At 37.4% G+C, this 22,434-nt stretch overlaps 3 protein-coding genes across 3 annotated transcripts in view; 1 reads left to right on the forward strand and 2 right to left on the reverse strand.

Moving 5' to 3' along the window:
• LOC121368734 (multiple epidermal growth factor-like domains protein 10) overlaps nucleotides 1–486 on the forward strand; it is a 47,659-nt gene extending 47,173 nt beyond the window's left edge. Inside the window, exon 15 of the mRNA XM_041493483.1 lies at nucleotides 461–486. Coding sequence (XP_041349417.1) covers nucleotides 461–486 — 26 coding nt within the window. The remainder of the gene's footprint in view (nucleotides 1–460) is intronic.
• Nucleotides 487–1,750: 1,264 nt separating this feature from the next.
• On the reverse strand, nucleotides 1,751–3,328 carry LOC121368299. The gene is made up of 3 exons (XM_041492967.1): nucleotides 3,196–3,328; nucleotides 2,278–2,423; nucleotides 1,751–1,888 (listed from the first exon to the last, which is right to left on the reverse strand). Exons 1-3 carry the CDS (start codon nucleotides 3,269–3,271, stop codon nucleotides 1,775–1,777), a joined length of 336 nt encoding a protein of 111 aa, XP_041348901.1. The 5' UTR covers nucleotides 3,272–3,328; the 3' UTR covers nucleotides 1,751–1,774.
• Nucleotides 3,329–3,697: 369 nt separating this feature from the next.
• Nucleotides 3,698–22,119, reverse strand: LOC121368735. The gene is made up of 5 exons (XM_041493484.1): nucleotides 22,000–22,119; nucleotides 18,063–18,194; nucleotides 15,492–15,698; nucleotides 5,777–5,986; nucleotides 3,698–3,774 (listed from the first exon to the last, which is right to left on the reverse strand). The coding sequence occupies exons 1-5, from the start codon at nucleotides 22,067–22,069 to the stop codon at nucleotides 3,698–3,700; spliced, it is 696 nt and encodes a 231-aa protein (XP_041349418.1). The 5' UTR covers nucleotides 22,070–22,119.
• Between the last annotated feature and the right edge of the window lie 315 nt (nucleotides 22,120–22,434).

Genomic DNA, 22,434 nt, shown 5'->3' on the forward strand with positions numbered 1-22,434 from the left:
GTATTTTTAAAACCCTCAAACAATCAAACCAATACATTAAAATACAATTTAATTGTCTTCTGCGCCAGTGCTTTAATATCTATGTATGTAATCGTCAACCTCGACTTACATACACTATATAGATATTCATACATACATACAAACATACATACATACATACATACATACATACATGCATACACATAAAAATACAAACTCTCTCTCTCTCTCTCTCTCTCTCTCTCTCTCTCTCTCTCTCTCTCTCTCTCACACACACACACACACACACACACACACACACACACACACACACAGAGAACAAAAAAAAAAGGAAAAAAAGAAGAAGAAAAAGAAGAAAACAAAAATGTTTAACAACTTCCTTCCTGAGACATTTTATGACCGTGTTCATAGATGAGATCTTTATTCGACCGTGCCCGAATTCCTAGTTTATTTATGATATTACTGTTGTGGTGTACTCAAGAATTCAGACACAAACATTTTGTGTAGACACGTTTCTTAAAATATGAATGTATGGCTGGGTATAAATTAGAAAGAGTAGTACAAAATGTACAATCAACTTCGATCGAATAAAAGTATCCCTGTCGGTTTTTCTCTATTGTCATTCTCTCTCTACCATTCTCTCTCTCTCTTTCTCTGTATGTATGTATGTAGTTTTGTTTGTTTTGTTTCTTTGTGGTTTTTTTACCCCTGCCACCTGTAAACAAGCCATGTAACGAAGTAATCCAAGTACAGTAGAATCGTATTGAACACCGTTAGTGCACCACAATTTGTTCGACCCATCGGCTATTACGACGCAATCGTTCGGCCACCTTCTGGAGTGTCTGTGACCCTTTATAATGTGCATTATCGAATTAAAACAGAAGCGTTTCTAATTTTGTATGAAATAAAATACTAGTATACAAAGAAATTCAAAGCGTTATGCATTGCAAAGGAAAGCATTAAGTATTTAGTGCTAGTATAACCAAGAAGGTTGTTTTGATTTTATTGAATCAATTACACTTTGCTCATACATTATTACCTCCCTTGTCCAACCACTACACCAGATACATTCATGTCAGTGATATTGCCACAGGCAGAAACATTAGGTGTTCTATATGACTTTGCTAAAATAACGTAATACAGTCATTGTCTGCCACATTTCAATGGTCTAAAGGCAATGATGTGACCGAGTGATCGGAGATTAGTGAATTATCACTTGCATATGAGTGGAATTGCTAAATCACCATTCGAAGTGTTCAAAACTGAAATGACACTACACATAATGGATGATTCACATTGCACCTAAATATATATGAATGCAATTCGAGACTTCGAATAATGTATTATTTGCTTCTACAAATTTAATGGAATACCGGTACGAGCGAAATATTGCTCGTTATACTGATTTTCCATTGAAGGGGCTGACATTAACGTGCGAGTGAGGGCTAGTATTCGACACCAGTGTTTCATTGAACAAAGAAATCGGGACTAAAAAAAGCAGTGTGTTCGACCGTTCCACGTTCGAGCCAATGTGATTCTACTGTATTCCAATACAATATTATATGTTACTGTTGTATAAGTATAGACTATGAAAAAACACATTTAATATCTAACATGATGCTCATGAAATATGTTTAGATACCAAAATTTCTGCTTAATTACTAATATACTCAGTAAAATTGATAAAGATATCTGCATAGCCAGGCTACACATTTAAGGTACAACGAGTCACTGTAAGTATTTAGCTTTAGTGATAGAAACTTACGAACTACGCAGTCTTTCAATTCCCAGCCATTCAGACATCCCTGAGTACAAGTGCCAAATAATGTGTCACAGTCTTGATTACCACTGCAGTGTCGATCATCACACGACGCGTTACAGCTGTAGCCATAGGTTCCATCGGAACAAACTGAATAACATAAAAAACACAACTTTCATATATAAAATGCAATACCTTTTAAACTATTTTCGATCCTTCTGATCGCATTTCCGATTTTGATTGAAATGAAATGACACGTGGCTGCTCAACAGATGTTATTGCTTCAGCATATTTTCCTGGATTCAAAATATGTGATGATGAAGTTATTTCCAATTTATTAAGTTTTAAAATGAACATTTACATTATCTATTAGCTTCTACAATCGTCCGTATGAATATTGCTACATACATGATAACACGCTAGCAGCTTTAACTATGAATGTTTTCTAATATATGATATTGATATCAGACCGTGGAATTAACGATAAATGTTTTCAGCAGTAATCAACATGGGAATGTAAATCAACAGAAATTACATACGCTCGGTACAATCCACAGATCGATATCCTCGGTTACAACCGCCAGCACATTCCCCGTCACGTGATTACAGGAACTGGAACTATCCAAACAGTTCCGTTGCACACATGATTTTCCACAAGCTTTTCCATATTGACCATCAGAGCACTCTGAAATATTTAGGAAATCTTTCTACTACAACATTTATTCACCTGGCACGGTGTGCATTAACATGATAACACCAACTTGATGAAAACAGTTGAACATATTAGCAAGCTTTAGCACTATGATTTATATGAAATATAAACAAGGTTCATACCTGCATATTTCAAGGATACATATTTTTATGTTCATGCAATATTTCGTATCCTTTTGAATGAGAAATAATAATTTTAATACCAACAGATATATTGAAGTGTGCATTCTATTGAAGACCCAGAACATAAATATGTAGTACATAAAATGAAGCATACTGCTTACTTACCGACATTGAGTTACGATGCAATATTTTATTATTTTAATGACCATGTTATTTAAACACTATTTCAACAATTCTACAAAGAAACACTTGAGAACAAACAATAAAGTTTGTTTTGTTTAACGACACCGCCAGAGCACATTGATTGATTAATCGTCGGCTATTGGTCGTCAAATATTTGGTAATTTTGACGTAGTCTTAGAGAGGAAAGACGCTATTTTTTTTTCATTAGTAGTAAGGGATCTTTTATATGCACCATTCCATAGACATGATAGCACATACCACGGCCTTTGATATACCAGTCATGTTGCACTGGCTAGAACGAGAAATAGCCCAATGGGCCCACCGACGTGAATCGATCCTACACGCATCAAGTGAGCGCTTTACCACTGGGCTATATCCTGCCCACAGACAATAGTTGCACACTGTTGTACTTTGTCTAATAAGATAAACTGTTTTATTACTTTCCATACAGTCTGTTCCCATCCATCCTGGATCACATCCATTTGTACATGTCCCTCTGACGTCGCATGATGACATGCCGTCACAGTGTCTACTGGAACATTGTTTACTGCATAAGTCACCATACTGACTGAAATCACAACCTGAAAATGTATATATTAATGTTATTGAATTTTGTAAATACTCTTTTTTAACATGCGCCTTGCATAGTTAAAGTACTTTCTGGTACTCATCTGGTTACCTCGTTCTCTTTTGTTATGTTGTTGTTGTTTCCATCGACACAACGCTGGTGCATCGCTGGTATTAGAACAGTGTATTAGATGGATGTATGTGGCTCTACCCACAGTGGTCAAAGCACTTGTCAGCAATTGTTTTATATACATGTATATGTCAGTACGTACTGGCGATAGAATTCCGAAGCTACGTCTTACCATTACAGTTTTTCGTCTTGTTTTAAGTCCAGTTTGGTTTACATGTTTCCTGTACATTCTCCAGATGTGTGTTTTAAAAGTTGTTACACGGTCCACTCAGGCAGTGGCAAAACTGGCTGCAGTCATCATCAAAGGTTCCAGGATCACAAACTGAAATAATGTATCATTTATATCAACATATACACCACTAGCACTTTTATGTATGTATGTATATGTATGTATGTATGTATGTATGTACGCTTGTACGCATGTACGTATGTACCTATGTATGTATGTATGTATGTATGCATGCATGCATGTATGCATGTACGTATGTATTTATGGGTGTATGTGTATACGTATATAACTCCTCTAAAACGGATACCCATGTGACCAAGATAATTGTCCGGTTTTAAGAGGGATCCGGTTTAGGGAGGTTATGTTCTGTAGTGGTTTTTAAAAAGGTACTCTGTGAAACGTCCGGTTTTGAGGAAATTCCGGTTTACAGAGGGTCCGGTCTTGAGAAGTTTCACTACATATAGATAGATAGATACATACATACATACATACATACATACACACACACACACACACACACACACACACACACACACACACACACACACACACACACATACATACATACACACACACACACATACACACATACATACATACATACATACATACATATATACATACATGCATACATACATACATATATACATACATGCGGTGTTCTCTAAAAATGGGTATCATACGTTATCATCATCATCGTTCTCTACTAATAGCATTTCTTCACAATAATAACAGTCCATGGTATGGCACGTTCAACAGGCTGCAACATTTTAAATTATTCGTTTGCAGGAACATACATTTGAACAGTACTGATTCATGTTGTTTATTTACATTTACAACGGACTATATTCAGTATAAAAGGTGAACCAAGTTCTTTGGTGGTCGTAACAGGTATTATTAAGTCCTACTTCTATTTTAAAAACATGTTAACACTGGACAATCAGGACTGACGCCCCGGCCCACAAAAACATGCGTAAAATATAACTGGTTTTAAGCAATAAAACAAATTTAAATGAATAAACTATTGTGCAAAAAAATGTCTTTGTTTGCTGTTTAGGGGCTGGACGTCCCCGTGCGGTATGTCTAGGATTGATCCTCGTCGGTAGCCTATTTGTGCTATTTCTCGTTACAGCCAGTTCACCAACACTGGTATATCGTAGACCGTGGTATGTGCTATCGCGTCTATGGGTTGGTGCATATAAAAGATACCTTGCTACTAATACAAACATGTAGTTGGTTTTCTCTCTAAGATTATATGTCAGACTTACCAAATGACTGACATCTAATAGCCGGTGATTAACTAATTAATATGCTCTAGTGGTATCGTCAAACAAATCAAACTTTAACTTTGTATACTGTCTAGGTTTTGTCAATACCTCTGTTAACAAAACACACGAACTGTGTATGAATTATTTATTACATGCACATGTATCGATACTTGTGAAATAAATCAATGGGACCGGCCTCGGTGGCGTCGTGGTAGGCCATCGGTCTACAGGTTGGTAGACACTGGGTTCGGATCCCATTCGAGGCATGAGATTTTTAATCCAGATATCGACTCCAAACCCTGAGTGAGTGCTCCGCAAGGCTCAATGGGTAGGTGTAAACCACTTGCACCGACCAGTGATCCATAACTGGTTCAACAAAGGCCATGGTGTGTGCTATCCTGCCTTGGGAAGCGCAAATAAAAGATACCTTGCTGCTAATCGGAAGAGTAGCCCATATAGTGGCGGCCCCGGGTTTCCTCTCTAAATCTGTGTGGTCCTTAACCATATTATGTCTGACGCCATATAACCGTAAATAAAATGTGTTGAGTGCGTCCTTAAATAAAACATTTCTTTCTTTCTAAATCAATGGTTAGCATCGATAATCGCACAATGTCAAATTGCACTAAATAAATGTCCATCAAAATAATTTGAAAACAGTATGGCATTGATTAGACGTGAGACCAATGGCATACCTAAAAAGATAGATAGCGGCAGCAACAATAATCACTACAAACCAACTAAATTAAACACTATCGGATTTGGCACATTAATCTAACATAAAGCACAACTGTGTGAATGGTGTATTGAATTACAGTGAATGTACTCACTGTACACTTCTACTTCACAAAAGTCCATTGTGCTTTTCCCGTAACTGTTTGTTTGGTCCCGGTAGAGAGTGATGTATCTGGCTGTACTGCCACATGTAACAGTTGTTACATCAGGACTGTTTATAGTGGTTGCACCACACAGGTGGCCCGCATTCGTTTGGTTGACTTCTGTTGAGCTGTAGATTTGAACACCGTTTCTCCGATCTTTAACTGTTAAAATAATAATGATTAGTGATCATGGATGAAAGGTGAACATTGATATTTTAGTATACACTTATTACTGATATCATGATCATTAGTAATATTCGTAGTAATAATAGTAGGACTATATGTAGTAGCAGTAGTAGTTTAGTAGTAGTAGTAGTAGTAGTAGTAGTAGTAGTAGTAGTAGTAGTAGTAGTAGTAGTAGTAATAGTAATTGTAGTAGTAGTAGTAGTAGTAGTAGTAGTAGTAGTAGTAGTAGTAGTACTATTAGTAGTAATTGTAGTAGTAGTGGTGGTGGTTGTAGCTAGTAGTTATAGCAGTTGTTGTGGTGGTGGTGGTGCTAGTAGTAGTTATTGTAGTAGCAGCAATTGTGGTAGCATTAGTTAAGTAATCGATTTTTAGTCGTGTTAGCATACACAAACACATACATACGCGCGCACGCGCACATACATACATACATCCATGTAATACATACATGTATAATCATTATATGCATTAAATGCATGTACATTAATAGGTGACCGCGTGGTTTGAAGGCTCCACGTGTACTGTCGGTTAACAGAGCATTCGTTTTTTATAAAGTCCTGATGGCCGAATGATTATCTTGGTGATTTGGTAACTGTGGACGAATCGAAGCCATAGGTTCGAGTCCCAGTAATGGCATGAGAGACAATATTAGGCCATGGGGTCTCGTGGTATATATTATTGCGCAAACTAAACTCGTGCAAATTCATCTATGTTAAGGAGTGACCGCGTGGTTTGTAGGCCTACTATACATTGTCGGTTAACAGAGCATTCTTTTAAAGAATGTTTCGATGGCTGAATGGTTATCTCGGCGGTCTGGGAACTGCGGGCGAATCAGTGACATAGGCTCGAATCCTAAAAACGGCATTATGACAATATGTGATGTTAATTATATACATCTAAGTATACGTTAAGCACAATCTAAACAGAAAGACATTTTTAAAAATAAAGCTGCTGAGAGACAGATGAATTGAACATGCAGTGTCATGGAACAGTACTCACAACGGACTTTTTAATTTTTAACACTGGTACCGAGTATCGAGAGACATCTTCATAATAATTGTGCACATGTTATACCCCACAAATGAAACAATATTTGAATAATGATGCCTCCATATATAAAAAAAAAACGACCTCAAAACAGGGTATTTGTTTTTAAAATAAAAAGGTTCCGGCAGACTTATTATTTCCGGCATTGCTTAACTTATGCTAAGGAGAATATAATTATTCATACAACATATTACTTTGTTTTATAGTTATTAACATTTATATTTGAATCAAAAGAACGATATAGAAATGAAAAATAGAAATTGTGAATTATACATGCATCATATTGGAGTCAGATAATAAGATTGATAATTGAGAATGAAGGTCACAATTCATCCATAATGTTAGATGTGCCAGGTGAAATATCCCAGTTAGACGTCAATTATATACATCAACACATAAGTTAAGCACAAACTAAACAGAAATGCAATTCTAAAATATTACACAAAAACCCCCACAAAACAACCATAAAAACAAGAAAACAGGCCATTGAAATGTGAACTGTTGTGAGACAGGTGAATTGTAATTCACACTTGCCTAGTAATGGTACTTAAATTTACTTACGGTAGGACAACGTTAAACGACGTGGTGCGACTGGAAGAAAATGTCGGGGAGTTGGATGTTAGCAACCGTGTCCCAGGCGAGAAACCATTGTTTATTAATGACTGTATTACACGACCGAGATGCGTGGCCGAAGATAAAGACAATATGATAGGGCTTGCATAGTGATTAAAAAGGACAAACAAAATTATGACCTCAAGAAATTTCAATTTCTCCATGAATTTCTGTTAACGCCAGAAGTATGACTAAATTGATCATAGAGGGACAGCTGACTTCGCAAGGGTTTCTCAAGTACCTCGACTATAAAGCATACATAGGGGATTGTATACAATTCCACACCACAACGTCAGTTATAATGTTAGAACACATGCACCGACAAATGCAAGCTGAACAACACGATGTTGACTATCATAACATGTTCTACTATCTGAAAAAAAAAGAGATATGGGTAGGAAACTTGTTAAATCGTTTCTGACGGACAAGATTTATTTAATGACACAACGCACTCAACACATTGTGTTTATGGTTATATGGCGTCGGACATATGGTTAAGGACCACACAGACATTGCGAGAGGAAACTCGCTGTCGCCACTTCGTGGGCTACTATGTCAAGGGATCTTTTATATGAACCATCCCACAGACATACCACGGTCTTTGATATACAAGTCGTGGTGCACTGGCTGGAACGAGAAATAGCCCAATGGGCCCACTGACCTGGCGAACGAGATGCCATATGTCTTAAAGGGAGACTGAACTAAAACATGAACCTTACGTGTTGGAAAGATGCATACACGGACCACAAACACATACTTACAATTTAAGAAATTAAAAACGCGTAATTTTAGAGTTAATAAAAAAACCGTGATTATGCCTGCTAACTGGGGGCGGCAATTCTGTTTCGTTTTCGTGGCGTCCGGTACTATAGCTTGGGGCGAAGTGACGTCAGCTCCGACCAATTCCTGTATCCACAGTGTAAACAAAACCAGTAATTCACGACAAAGCGCTTCACTTTAATCAACCAGACTTGTAAAACAACATAAATGATTTGACAGTATAATAAACTATTTAACTAAATATATTTCAATTTGCATCAACAGAACGAAATGGAGTTATATAGTATTTTCTCTCTTAAAAAAAATCCAAAGAAAAAAAAAAGAGCATATTATTAGGCCTATTGGTAGAGTATGTTAGAGCAAAAACGACCACTCACGATACCCAAGTGATAATTTGCAATTCTTTGGAACTACGTAATTGGTTAGTTTTGTGATTTTAGATTTGAATGTCTACTTCATCAAGGGTGTTACAGAATTATTTTCAGGACGGCTGATAATGTCTATTAACACTGTAGGGGTGGCAGGTTATCCCACAATACCCCGTGATCATAAACAACTGGCAAGTATTTTTGTATGTGTGTCTAGACAGTGGTAATCAATTACCGTGACTGGATACCATGCAGAACAGAACAGAACAGAACAGATGCAAAGATACACCTGCCAATCAGGAATCGCGTGTACAGGCCAAGGCAAGAAAGGGCCAATTAACTAAGAAAACACTCCGATTATAATATCAGTACGTGGATTAATATATGGACGAAACATAATATTTATTTCGACACTGACAATGGTGGTTTAGTTTGTATTGAAAACATAATATATACTTATTGCTGGCTTACTGGGATGGATATTATTACAGAACATTCGGATGCATCCGCAAAAATCAGGTACGTTTTGTTTCTTTAGTTCTAAGAATAATTCCTGACGTGACACGTTAAGTATTACGTAACCACCGGCTTGTCAGAGGGCGTATTCACTGGGATGGTACAAAATGGCTGCGCCTGTAATACATCAAAGCCGTCACATGTAACCGTTTTATTAATTAACTATAAGATTATACTTGTTGATATTAAGCAATAATGTGCATTATATACCGTTGAATATGCATACTAATCCAAAAGCCTTGCTTTACCATTCCTTTAACTACCAGAACCAATGTGGTTGTAATTTTTTCACATTGTAAATATATGAATGCGTGCATTCAGTGTCACGGACAACACATTACAACACGAACTACCGCCCAGTAAACACTCCGGGTAACCAAATTCATCAACACAACGATGCTAATCCGACTGCGAGGCGGCCACTCAATGTTTACGTGATTTAACTGGAAATTTAGGCTTTACAATAAACTTTACAATAAACTAAATAAATATGTCCCTCTATCACAAAAGATGACATTCTTAGGCATAACAATCGATAGCATAAAGCATGCATTAAACTTACTTGAAGATAAACTTGCAGATATGAGGTACTGTCTATTTCATTTCTCGAGACTAAAGAAAGCAAAAACGTGTCAATTGCAACACTTGATTGCCACGTTAAATTGGGCAGCACGTGCACTGCGAGGTGGGCGTACATTTCTGAGGCGATTGATTGACTTGTGTAATACGGTCAAGCGAAAACATTACCATGTGACAGCGAAGTCGGATGTGACATGGCGGTTCGATTTCTGTTATTATTTTAATGGGACAACGTCTGTCATACAGGGCGAAAGTGTCTCCTACCATGAATTTTCGACAGATGCGTGTAATCTCACGGTGGCGGAGTGTATAATGGTAACTGGTTGTAAACAAACTGGCGGTCGGATGTACCAGCGATTATCAATCAACATATTAATATTAAAGATTTGGCAATGGTGGGCGGAAAAAGTTTTACCCGTACCCCTCTATATCAAAGGCTCTAAAAATGAACTATAAACCTAACCATTGAAAGGGGGGGGGGGGGGGGGGGGGCGGGAGGGTGGTGGGGCGTCGTGAGGGTGGTTACGGAACCTATTGTGGCATACAGTACTAATACTGTTACAATGTGCTGTATTAACAATGGGACATTGACCAACCCGGTGTTAATGTCAATTCGTGAACCTTTCTGGCTTTTCATCAATTATATGGATTCCATCTATCGGCTAGATATATTCCAGGTAGCAGAAATATCGTGAGTGACAATATTTCTGGACTGCATGAAGATGATGATAAATTGTGATAGAGTAAATATAACAGTGATTCGTTGATTCGTCTTATGACAATTGATTTATTTGGTTTACAAGAACATGGGCTTTGGAGCTTCAGTGTCTAGATTCTGAAATCAAAAAGTACAAACAATCGGCTTAAGCCATAAGTGCTAAAATGATTTATTCATCAATGACAAAAACCTATCTAAGATGTTGTCTTTATTTTGGATTGACACCTGTACCATTTACTTGATAAACGTTACAGAGATATACAGCGGTTGTTTTTTTTGTCCCGATCACTCGGTGCTAACCGCATACCTGAGTATTTTAATATAGGTCAGACTGATTCACATTGAAGCCGGAGCTGACAATCCTCTGACATAGTGGTCCCTTTCGTTGATCAAGAAAGGCATTATGAGGCAGAAAGGTAAAAAAAGAAATGTTTTATTTAACGACGCACTCAACACATTTTATTTACGGTTATATGGCGTCAGACATATGGTTAAGGACCACACAGATCTGGAGAGGAAACCCGCTGTCGCCACATAGGCTACTCTTTTACGACAGGCAGCAAGGGATCTTTTATTTGCGCTTCCCACAGGCAGGATAGCACAAACCATGGCCTTTGTTGAACCAGTTATGGATCACTTGTCGGTGCAAGTGGTTTACACCTACCCATTGAGCCTTGCGGAGCACTCACTCAGGGTTTGGAGTGTGTATCTGGATTAAAAAACCCAAGGCTCGACTGTGATCCGAACCCAGTACCTACCAGGCTATAGACCGATGGCTAACCACGACGCCACCGAGGCCGGTACACAGAAAGGTAATAACCACATGAACTACATGCTATTCAACAAACATTGGATTTTACAATTGCGTTCAATATTGCATTTTGGAGTGCTTGTGTGGTAGCGTTCTTTACATTTTGCGGCAAATCTACGTTGTTGCAGTCGTTGGCTTTTGAAAAACCATGGCGAGTGAAAAATCGCACACCTCAAAAGGCTTAATCGAGTGAAAAATTGCACCCATGAAAATGTTAAGGCGAGTGAAAACAAAACATTATTAATTTATGAAGTACTTGGTACATGTAAATGTATAGACATGTGTTGCAAAAATGAACCAACTAATGTTATGTTGTTTGGCTCATTAGTGTTGTCTTGACTTCTGTTCCCTTGCATGAATGGAGTTATTAAAATGTCACGAGCAGTGCCATGGAAATATAATTATGACATACACTGATGCAGACATATAATTTGATACACGCAATTATAGATACCTTTTTAATGTCAGATGGTTTGATGAACGTGCAGCTAAACATGTCTAACAATCGACTTCTCTTGAATTTCATTATTATGTACATCGAACATGATTAGGACAGCTGGGATGCAAACAACCCACTGGCTCTGAGGAGGTGGTTCATTTAGAACTATACGAACCAAACATCTCAGGTGTGCACTACAGACTGAATTAGATCCCTCATATTATTTTTAAAAAATGTTTTAAATAACTCGTTAAACATAGGCCTACAATTAGTTAAATTGGTAGTGTTTGTTGGGGCATTGACATTCACATGTCATTTCTGTAACACGTCATTTGATCTACCACTACTTGTTACGAACGGCTACGACATCACCGTTAAGTTATTGATCTAGACGGTCCCGATGTTATTGATAAAAGATACACAAACTCCGACAAAATCTGTCTTTACAAAGGATTTATTCTTAAAGGGACATACCCTAGTTTTTAAATACCAAGGTATATTTTTGACAGTTTTAGCCTGAAATCATACTTTACTTAGATTTGATGGTTTAGATTATCAATTTCCGTACATTCGAAGTGTCTTTGGTCATCCTGGTGTTTTTAATATCGCAAAATGCATTTCTCATAGTTTTAAAAACGCACGTGCGTCTGAGACGTAACAGTTATGGAGTTGAGTTTTATTCCGTTTTCAGAGGGTATTTCACGATTTCAAAGTCACAGGCTCATGCTTCACTCATTTGAACCTTTATCCAAATGTGTTTCAGGTTTGTAGATTAACAAAACTTAGTGTTAATTTTCACGGGTTGAAACTAGGGTATGTATCGTTAACATGGGATGCCATAATAAAGATAATATAAAAACAATCATAATTTTAGACACTGTCAGAAATGCGTAACAAGTTATCAAGTAGACCAGCGTGTGCGTGCAGCCAGAGTTCCAAGAGTAAAAATAATCTGACCATGATAGCTCTGATTGGTCATTATGCCACAGAGTACTACGCATCAAATCATGTTCCAGTCACATAGTCTGTGACGTTTTTACAAACGTATTGAAACAAACAAACAAAAATTAATTAGTCGGCTATGATCATTGATTACTGTTACTATATTGTGTACTTATATACAAATATGAATAACAGATGTACATTCATTAAACTCTGGTTGAAATACAAATATTTAAATAACTTTTTGTAAACGAGACCTAGGCCTATTCCTACATACCTACCAGCTTCGGTGGCGTCGTGGTTAGGCCATCGGTCTACAGGCTGGTAGGTACTTGTTTCGGATCCCAATCGAGGCATGGGATTTTTAATCCAGATACCGACTCCAAACCCTGAGTGAGTGCTCCGCAAGGCTCAATGGGTAGGTGTAAACCACTTGCACCGACCAGTGATCCATAACTGGTTCAACAAAGGCCATGGTTTGTGCTATCCTGCCTGTCGTAAAAAAGAGTAGCCTATGTGGTGACAGCGGGTTTCCTCTTAAAACAGTGTCAGAATGACCATATGTTTGACGTCCAATAGCCGATGATAAGATAAAAAAAAATCAATGTGCTCTAGTGGCGTCGTTAAATAAAACAAACTTTTTTCCTACATACTTATTTTTCTTCTTTTTATTATTCCGTCTACTTTTGAATTGTCTTCGTCTATATTTCATTTATTTTTAAAAGAAACTAAAACGTTACACGCATGCCATTTTCGGAATCTCACGTACGCTTTGTAGGCTAACAGTTATGAACTAATCGAGACAATGTTACCGAGTTCGCTGATTAACGTAACGAGTTCATTAGTGTAGGATACAGAAGCTACTATTTAATTCAATTCCTCTGTTTTTCTCATAACTATATGAACAGTATAAATGAGTTAGCCGTATCAGACGTTGTGATATGGTACCGTACACAAGTGGACTGTTTCGAATTAACAATAAATTAAATAGGCAAAGGGGTTTTGATCGCATTGGTAAAAGTAAAGTAAAGTTTGTTTTATTTAACGACGCCGCTAGAGCACATTGATTTTTTTATCTTATCATCGGCTATTGGACGTCAAACATATGGTCATTCTGACACTGTTTTTAGAGGAAACCCGCTGTCGCCACATAGGCTACTCTTTTTACGACAGGCAGCAAGGGATCTTTTATTTGCGCTTCCCACAGGCAGGATAGCACAAACCATGGCCTTTGTTGAACCAGTTATGGATCACTGGTCGGTGCAAGTGGTTTACACCTACCCATTGAGCCTTGCGGAGCACTCACTCAGGGTTTGGAGTCGGTATCTCGATTAAAAATCCCATGCCTCGACTGGGATCCGAACCCAGTACCTACCAGCCTGTAGACCGATGGCCTGCCACGACGCCACCGAGGCTGGTAAATCGCATTGGTACGTCTTCGAAGATGTCTATTAAACTAATATTTTCCTATTTGTATAGCAAAGACAAGTACCAGTCATATGTTAAAAGCTTGCATGGACGCTACCGTTCACGTCACATTTTTTTCTGGCATTATTACACGGGTCTTTCATAAAGTAAATAGTGGCAATCAGTAGGTATACACAATTATTTAACGTGCGCTGTTTGTGAAGTGTAACGTGCGTTATTTTTCACACTCGCCAGATTGAAATTACGTGCGCTGTACAAGCGCCATCGCACTCGCGCACCTTAAAAGGCAAGGTCTGCTGTAGTGTGTCACCCGATAAACAGCTGTGTATCCGTGATGTCATGCGGCATGAACATGGAGCGTCGCTCACCGTTAGACATTCCAAGAATATACAGTTCGGTCAGAGAATACCTATTGTTCCATTGTACAAATTGCAAGACTCCCCCGGTGTCCTGTGACTGCATTAGAGAGGTTAGGAGATATCCAGGTGGAAAAACATTTCTTTTCTGTTTGTAACAGAGACCAGATTAACTGTGTGACCTATGACTCGTCTGCAGGAGCGTAATATATTCAGTGTGTAGCTTGCACGCGTGTCAGCAAGATATGAGCCTACCCTCCCAGTTTTTAAATTACATTGTATTAGTGATACATTAGTGGTATACAGTTGCACAAAATGTTATTGGGAGTTAATATCGAGCTATTCAATATATCCATGTACATGGTTTAGTCAGCATGTACTGCACTATATGTGAATAATGCTTCCTTCATATATTAAATACAGTAAAACAAAAGAAAAAGAAAACAAAGGTTCAGACAGTTCTACATAAATACGGTATGTGCATACATAGAGATTAATATATAGCAGGAATTGCTTACCATTTGCTGAGGAGTATATTACATTCATAGCACATATATTGCATTGCTTTGTGGCTTGTTGTTATCAACATGCAGTTTAGCATGAATAGGTTTGATATGGTTTTAAACCTGTCTCGCTGAACAGTGTTTTGTATTTACATAGTACTGACTTTACGTCAACTGTAAAATGTTTCCGATTAACAGAACCTTTACAACGATCAAATTACATTTTAAATGCATTTTTGTAGTATATTACTGTTTTTATATTCAGTATTTTTGGTTATTTACACTAAATTAATCTGTACTCCACTCCAGTGTAATCCAATACGAACATGTAAATAAAATTCGAGTTTAGATAGCAATAGTCTGCATATGATGCTCACGTACTTACAGTCGGTGCGGAAGTAAATATCTAGCTTGTGTATGTAGTAGTCTCTTCCCAAGTCTACTTCCCACCACGTGTATGGCAGATTAACACCAGTCACCATACAGAATCCTCCAGTAGTGCGATGGTCGCCATCTACAGCAAGCACAGCGACATCCGTGTAATTTAGAAAGTATGAACTCTGGTAGGCAGTTTTCCGTAAAGCTACATTTTCTGAAATATCAATGACATGTAGCATAGTATACTATCTGTACAACATAATAATGTTTAGCTGCCAAATTAAAATATCCATAAAATGAACATAATAATATCGTTTTAAGGTATTAAAATAGTTGGACTCAATAATGTATGTTTGAAAACCTATATTTTAATAAGCATACACAAATTATGCTGCAACTGTCTGAATGTCTATAAACTGTTTCTCCTTATACCTAGTACATTTCCGTGAACGATAGTTGATAAAACAAGTTTGGTGGTGTGGGTTTTTTTAAATCACTAATTGATGAATGTGGAGCTGGTGAAAAACTATAAATATGTTGGAAAGAGTTACGAAACAAAAAAAACTTTCCTATTCTTGTTTACTGAATATTGGATGTTTTCTCTCTAATGCTGGCGCGGTATACATATAATGCATAAGAACAGTTTTATAAAACACTAAAATACCACACGATATCATGGGTATTATATATATAACCAAAATTAAGGTATGCATCCAACCCTCTAAGCGCATTGACCATTTGGAACCCACAACGTTTATGCAAGTCTCGAATAACAAAGTTGTCCTTTAGAAGGTAAATCTGTTACCAATTACTTTTTTTGTTTCACATGATTTACAATAAACAGTTACATAGTTAACATATTTCAGACTATAATTATGGAATTTGTCATAACAACAATATGCCATATGGGACACATTTAGAATAATAAAGGAATTGCTAGTTATTATCGAATTTGTATCTCGCCTTCATGTAAAATTCTTTAATCTCATTGGTTGTTTGCCGTTGGACAAATCCCTTATACCCCTGTGGGCGGAGCCAAATTCTCTTATACCCCGTCTGTAATTTCCAACAGTTTCCAGACACCCCAGTTAAGGCTAAAGCAATAATTAGATTATAAATAAATAAAGTTTTGTTTTTGTTTTTTTTTATTAATATCTGTTTCAGACAATTTCGTATTACAAACATTTGAAGTTAAAAACTCGTTTATCGATGGAACTATTTTTCGTCACTGGCAAGTGGTTTCGTTCGCGTCCGCGTGGTACGGCTCCGTTACTAAATTGTTAACAGTTATTGTCTGGCGTTATTTTGATTATTTGGCTATATGGTTTAACATGTCGGCAAGATAAGTTCGTTGTAGAAGCATCTCTCGGGGTATATGGCTTTTTACGTACCCTCTGTGTGCTGTTTTACCCCCTCGCTTTCGGCTCGGGGTAAAAGAACACACAGAGGGTACATAAAAAGCCATATACCCCTCGTGATGCTTCTACAACTTATAATGTCCCTCGTGAAATAAATTTTATTTGACACCAACTTTTGTTTTACGAGTGACAAATGAACATTACTGCACGAGGGTCATAAATAATAATTATGACAATAACTGGTAGTTTGTTTATCTATTTATTATTACCCCAGCTATATTTGTCTCCCAACAAAAATCCCCTGCGCGTGCTGTAACCTCACCGTGGTGCAGGGGTGTAACATTCTCTTTCAGAATGGCCAATACAGCACAAATTGAAGTTTAGAGTAAAATTCGGTGTCCGTAAAATTCTGTGATATTTGTATTTGTATTTTTGCACAGTTCTTTACACTGTTTTTGTTTAAACCTTGAATTTTTATATTGATGTTGATCATCACTTTATTTATTTGCATTACCATAGTTTGACACCCAATAGCCGATGTATTTTTCGTGCTGGGGTGTCGTTAAACATTCATTCAATCATTCATTCATTCATTCCCAACAAAAACGTTTATATTTGATATACATAGGCCTAGACGTTCATGAATATATAGAAACGATGTAAACAATTTTCTTACACACCTGTTGGTGAAAATATCACTTGTTATGTTTCATAACACAATACGTGTGATAACAGTTTATGGACAACTCGTTGTTTAACAGGGTATCCAACTAGTTTTCGCTCGTTAGATAGTTTCACAACAACTCATTGTAAGATAATTGGTATCTAACGGCCAGTCATAATATATGCTCTTTTACATACTGTTCTGGGTATCGCTTTAACTTAACATTTTAATCACAGATAATTAAAAACAACAAAGTTATATTTATTCAGTTTAAAAACTCTATAATGAAATGGATTAAAATAACAATTTATTACAAACTCTTTAAAATTAAAATAAGTTAAACAGATTTTAAAAATAAATAGAACAATTACCGCACCAAACTCGTTCCACAAATTTTAAAACAAATATTATATATAAAAAACACATCAACAGTTCAGTTATTTAATTTTGTGACTGACATGGTTCAGCATTTTGGCCTTTTTCAAAATTAACGATAAGATGACGTCACGAAACTCATATTATCCTTTTAGCGACAGTTATCAAATATTTATTTTACCTGTTGTGCATTTTGGTCCAAACCATCCTGTTTGGCAGTTTCCAGAACAACCTGTGACGTCATTGCAGTTGGCAGCGTCACAGTGACAGGTGTAGCTACAGTCCAAACCATATGTATCTGACTCACAGGCGCCTGTCAAATAAAAATACAAACACTAATAAGTTGTAATAATATTGTTGGGATTTCAACAAGTAAAAATATCATGAGTTCTTTTCTTCTTTTATTTTTCGTTTTTTTTATGTAAATGAAACGGGTATCCCACATGGGCTACTTTTGTCTTTCGTATGCAGATATAAGAGTGCGTATTTCTTCTCCTCGATGTTTAGAGGACTGATATCTCCACCTCACCCCTACCTCCACCCCAGTTCCTAAGGCCGGCCCATAAGAACGCTATCTGAAGTTGAGGGCACAATCTCTACTAATTTAGAATGTGTCCTTATTTAGAGTAGAGCAATTAAAAACGTACAGTTTCTTCCTCAACTGGGAATGGCACTGTCACTCCACCCACTCGGTTTGTGCGGAGTGTTATTTTCTTTTTTGATATTATCTTACATTTAATGTATTAGAACACAGTTTAAAACAGTATTTTTGTTACGAAGCTTCATTCTTGCACAAAATCACGGTTGCCTTTCATATTATACACAATTTTGGTTTCAACCTGCAAGGTACGTTGCTGAATTTTAAGTTATTGGAAGCAGAAAACAGTATCTACACAAGTATAAAAAAATGTCATATATTACTACCAGTTGGATCTGCAGTTGCAACTGCTCTATTCATATTTAACTGTGCACTTTAATCATTGACACGGATATGGGGCAAGGCAACATGAAGTAATGAATACACTGGTGAAACCTAAGTCTGCGCACCTAAGCATTTGTGTTATATTTTAAAGTTAATATATGTCTTTTAAAATGTTTGTTTCACCGCCACAGTACAATGGAACAATAAACATGTTACAACTGAAAGTTATTTTAATTTTAATGTGTTTTAAACTCAAGTAATGAGCGCATGTTTAGTGGGACCCTCCTGTATTTACTGGCCTGCATGACGGCAGCAAACATTAAAACAACCACTTCTGTCGCTAATAAACAGCAACAAATAATGGATCCGACTTTGTGTACGTTCTAAACAACAAACACTTCCTATTATAGTCTGTTTCAGAAAAATTTAGATTAAAGCAAATGAGATAAATATAAATGGTGTGCATGCTCTTTAGTTGGAACAACACAAAATGACAATATAAAAAACCCAATGTCAAAGATTTTGACCATTATTCAACAAAAGTTGTCTGTTATTATCTGTGTAAATGAGCACAAATAGTGTTCGTTAGACATACAGGACAATCAATGATAATTTTGAAACAGACTATAGCTAAAATAGGCCATGCTGTAAGTGCAAGCTTCAAAATCTGTGTGCAGCCATTTTGCATTGTGTCACTCTGAGGGAAATTCAAAGCATGCTTGGATGTTTACGTTAACAGATAAAATAAAACATTTATTTCATTTATGGATTCGTAAATTACAATAAGGTATGTACTGAAGCTTCTATGTAAACTTGAGTAAGTTGATATACAAGGTTGATCCTTACAACGTTAACAGATACGTGTTGACAGGTGATACAAAAACACGTTGATCGAGGCTGGCAAAGGTATACTTTTAGTGCATTAATTCAGAGGGTGTTTTTTTCAATCAAATTGTTATCTACCAGATTTATGCATATATTCACAATCAAGATGTGTTGTTTTCACAAAGGGTTTATGAATTAAATTAACGTTGTTTGTTTACAAACATACCCTACATATTTTTGAAGACGTAAAGTAACGTATTTAACGTGCGCAGATGTTTATGCCGAACAGACTGAGGTGACATGGGTGTATTAGGTATGTTGGGTTTGAGCTCTAAAAGAAACGATTATTTGTTTTATGACACTACAATACACGGTAAACTGCGTACAAAAGAGAGAGAGAGAGAGAGACAGAGAGAGAGAGAGAGAGAGAGAGAGAGAGAGAGAGAGAGAGAGAGAGAGAGAGAGAGAGAGAGAGAGACGGGGTGGGGCAGAAAAACAAACAGACAGAGATACGGACAGAGAGACTGAGACAGACAGAGAGACAGACAGACATACAGAGACACAGACAGACAGGCAGAGACACAGACAGAGACAGACACATATAGATAGAGACAGACAGGCACAGAGACACAGGGAGACAGACAGAGAGAGACAGAGACACAGAGAGAGACACATCAAAAAACGCATAACATGAAATGACGTAGTTAAATATCGACGGAACAATAATTTTATGATTCCAGAAATTATTTATCCCCCTCCCCCTACCACCCCCCCCCCCACCCACCACTGACTTTTAAATACTGCCGGGGGCGGGTTGTGTGTAGATAACTGAGGTGCGATGGGTAGCAGGATCGACCGCCCGCTATGGACTCGAGCTGTTTCCCCATCCATACGACTGGCACATCAAATACCGTGGTATGTACTGTCCTGACTATGTGAAAGCGCATGCATACGACCCCTGGCTTAGTTTTTAAGGTGTTCAACAAATCGCCACATGCGAATTAAAGTTGCATTTGGCGAGTGCATTTCATTATTAATTCACCAAAAAGCCAATCGAAAATCGTATGTTGTTTGTAGGTGTACCGCCATGTTTGATGATTAGATAAATGAAATTTGAATTTGGTGAAATAGTTTATAATTGAAGTCGTCAAATTACGGGGCCAGGCTTAGATCCTGGATACTGCTTTATCAGTGGGAGTACCTCATGCGGCGGTCGCCCTATCTGTCTCTGTCTCTCTCTGTGTCTGTCTGTCTGTCTGTCTGTCTGTCTCTCTCTCTCTCTCTCTCTCTCTCTCTCTCTCTCTCTCTCTCTCTCTCTCTCTCTCTCTCTCTCTCGCTCTCTCTCTCTCTCTCTCTCCCCTACTGTCTGGGACCGACTCAGGATATTGCTACTGTCGTAGCGAAACATTTTACTGCACCTAGCATAACTGGAGAAAATAATTATTAATTGTTTGTCTTCTGTTAATGACTTGATTGAGGGGGTGGGGGGTCACTTACCATTATTCGTATTCGTAGAAGTTTACATTATATATATTCAGACCGTAGTCTATCGCATATAAGGATATGTTCATTCCGCGATCAATATACATGTACTTCTTATAACAAGACCAAGTGTCGAAATAACCATGTTAGACAGCAAATAGTTGTAGTTTACAAATGTCCTGGGGTGTCGTTAAACACAATTTAATATTCATTCCCTTTCCCTTTTTCAAAATCCCATTCCGTCAGTTCGCGAAATAACCGGTTTAACGACCCGACAGAGAAATACTTATAACTAGTAAGGTCAGGTCACTGGACTCGCATGACTTCATACGTGTGTGGACAATCAAAGTACCCAATATACTATAAAGACAGGTCAATGTCATAAAGAAAGAAAAGATAAAGCTATTACAGTTAACCAAACTTACATCCACGTGTGTGTGTGTGTGTGTGTGTGTGTGTGTGTGTGTGTGTGTGTGTGCGTTTTGTGTATGTTCATTTGTGCGTGTATACATGTCACTGTGTTTGTATGTGTGGTTGTGTTTATGTTTGTGTACGTATATGTATGTGTGCGTGTATAAGTTGCTTTGTGGTTGTGTGTTTGCGTTCGTGTGTATTACATGTAGTTGACTTACTGCCAATACACTTACCTATATCCTAAACAGAAATCCACACTCATTCAACATCTAACGTGTTTATGTATATATGTGTGCGTGCATATGTGCTAGTTTGTGAAGTTGTGATTCTGTGTTTGCGTTCGTGTGTATTTACGACATGCTAAAACCTCTAGCCGAATACATGCACCTATTTCCCAAACCGAAATCCACTGTTATCACATCTAGCAGTTATTATCCCCATTACAAGTAAACTAATACATAATACTCGTTCCTACCTGACACTGAGTGTGTTTTAAAACAAATCCACGATGTCACGAGAAACACACACGACCAAAACTTCGACATTTTGTGACATCTCTCCAACCAGGAAGTAAAAATGTCGTCCTCGGGGTACACGGTTGTTTTACGTTTTCGTTGGTATTTTTCGGGGGTTTTGTTATGCGAGTGCATATCTCTCCACACAGGACAAATAAACCCGGTAGTCGTCACCGTCTGATTATGCATATAGTTCTGTCGGCTGTTCGAATACGGTGTACACGACCAACTCAAATCACATAGGCTAAAACTGGGAACATATAAACCAGACAGAGTTAAAGTTTGTTTTGCTTAACGAGACCACTGAAGCACATTGATTTATTAATCATAGGCTATTGGATGTCAAATGTTTGTAAATATGTATAGTCAAAGAAAGTAATCCCGCTACATTTGTC

Source organism: Gigantopelta aegis, chromosome 3 (genome assembly GCF_016097555.1).
Source record: "Gigantopelta aegis isolate Gae_Host chromosome 3, Gae_host_genome, whole genome shotgun sequence".
In the NCBI taxonomy this organism is placed as follows: Eukaryota; Metazoa; Mollusca; class Gastropoda; order Neomphalida; family Peltospiridae; genus Gigantopelta; species Gigantopelta aegis.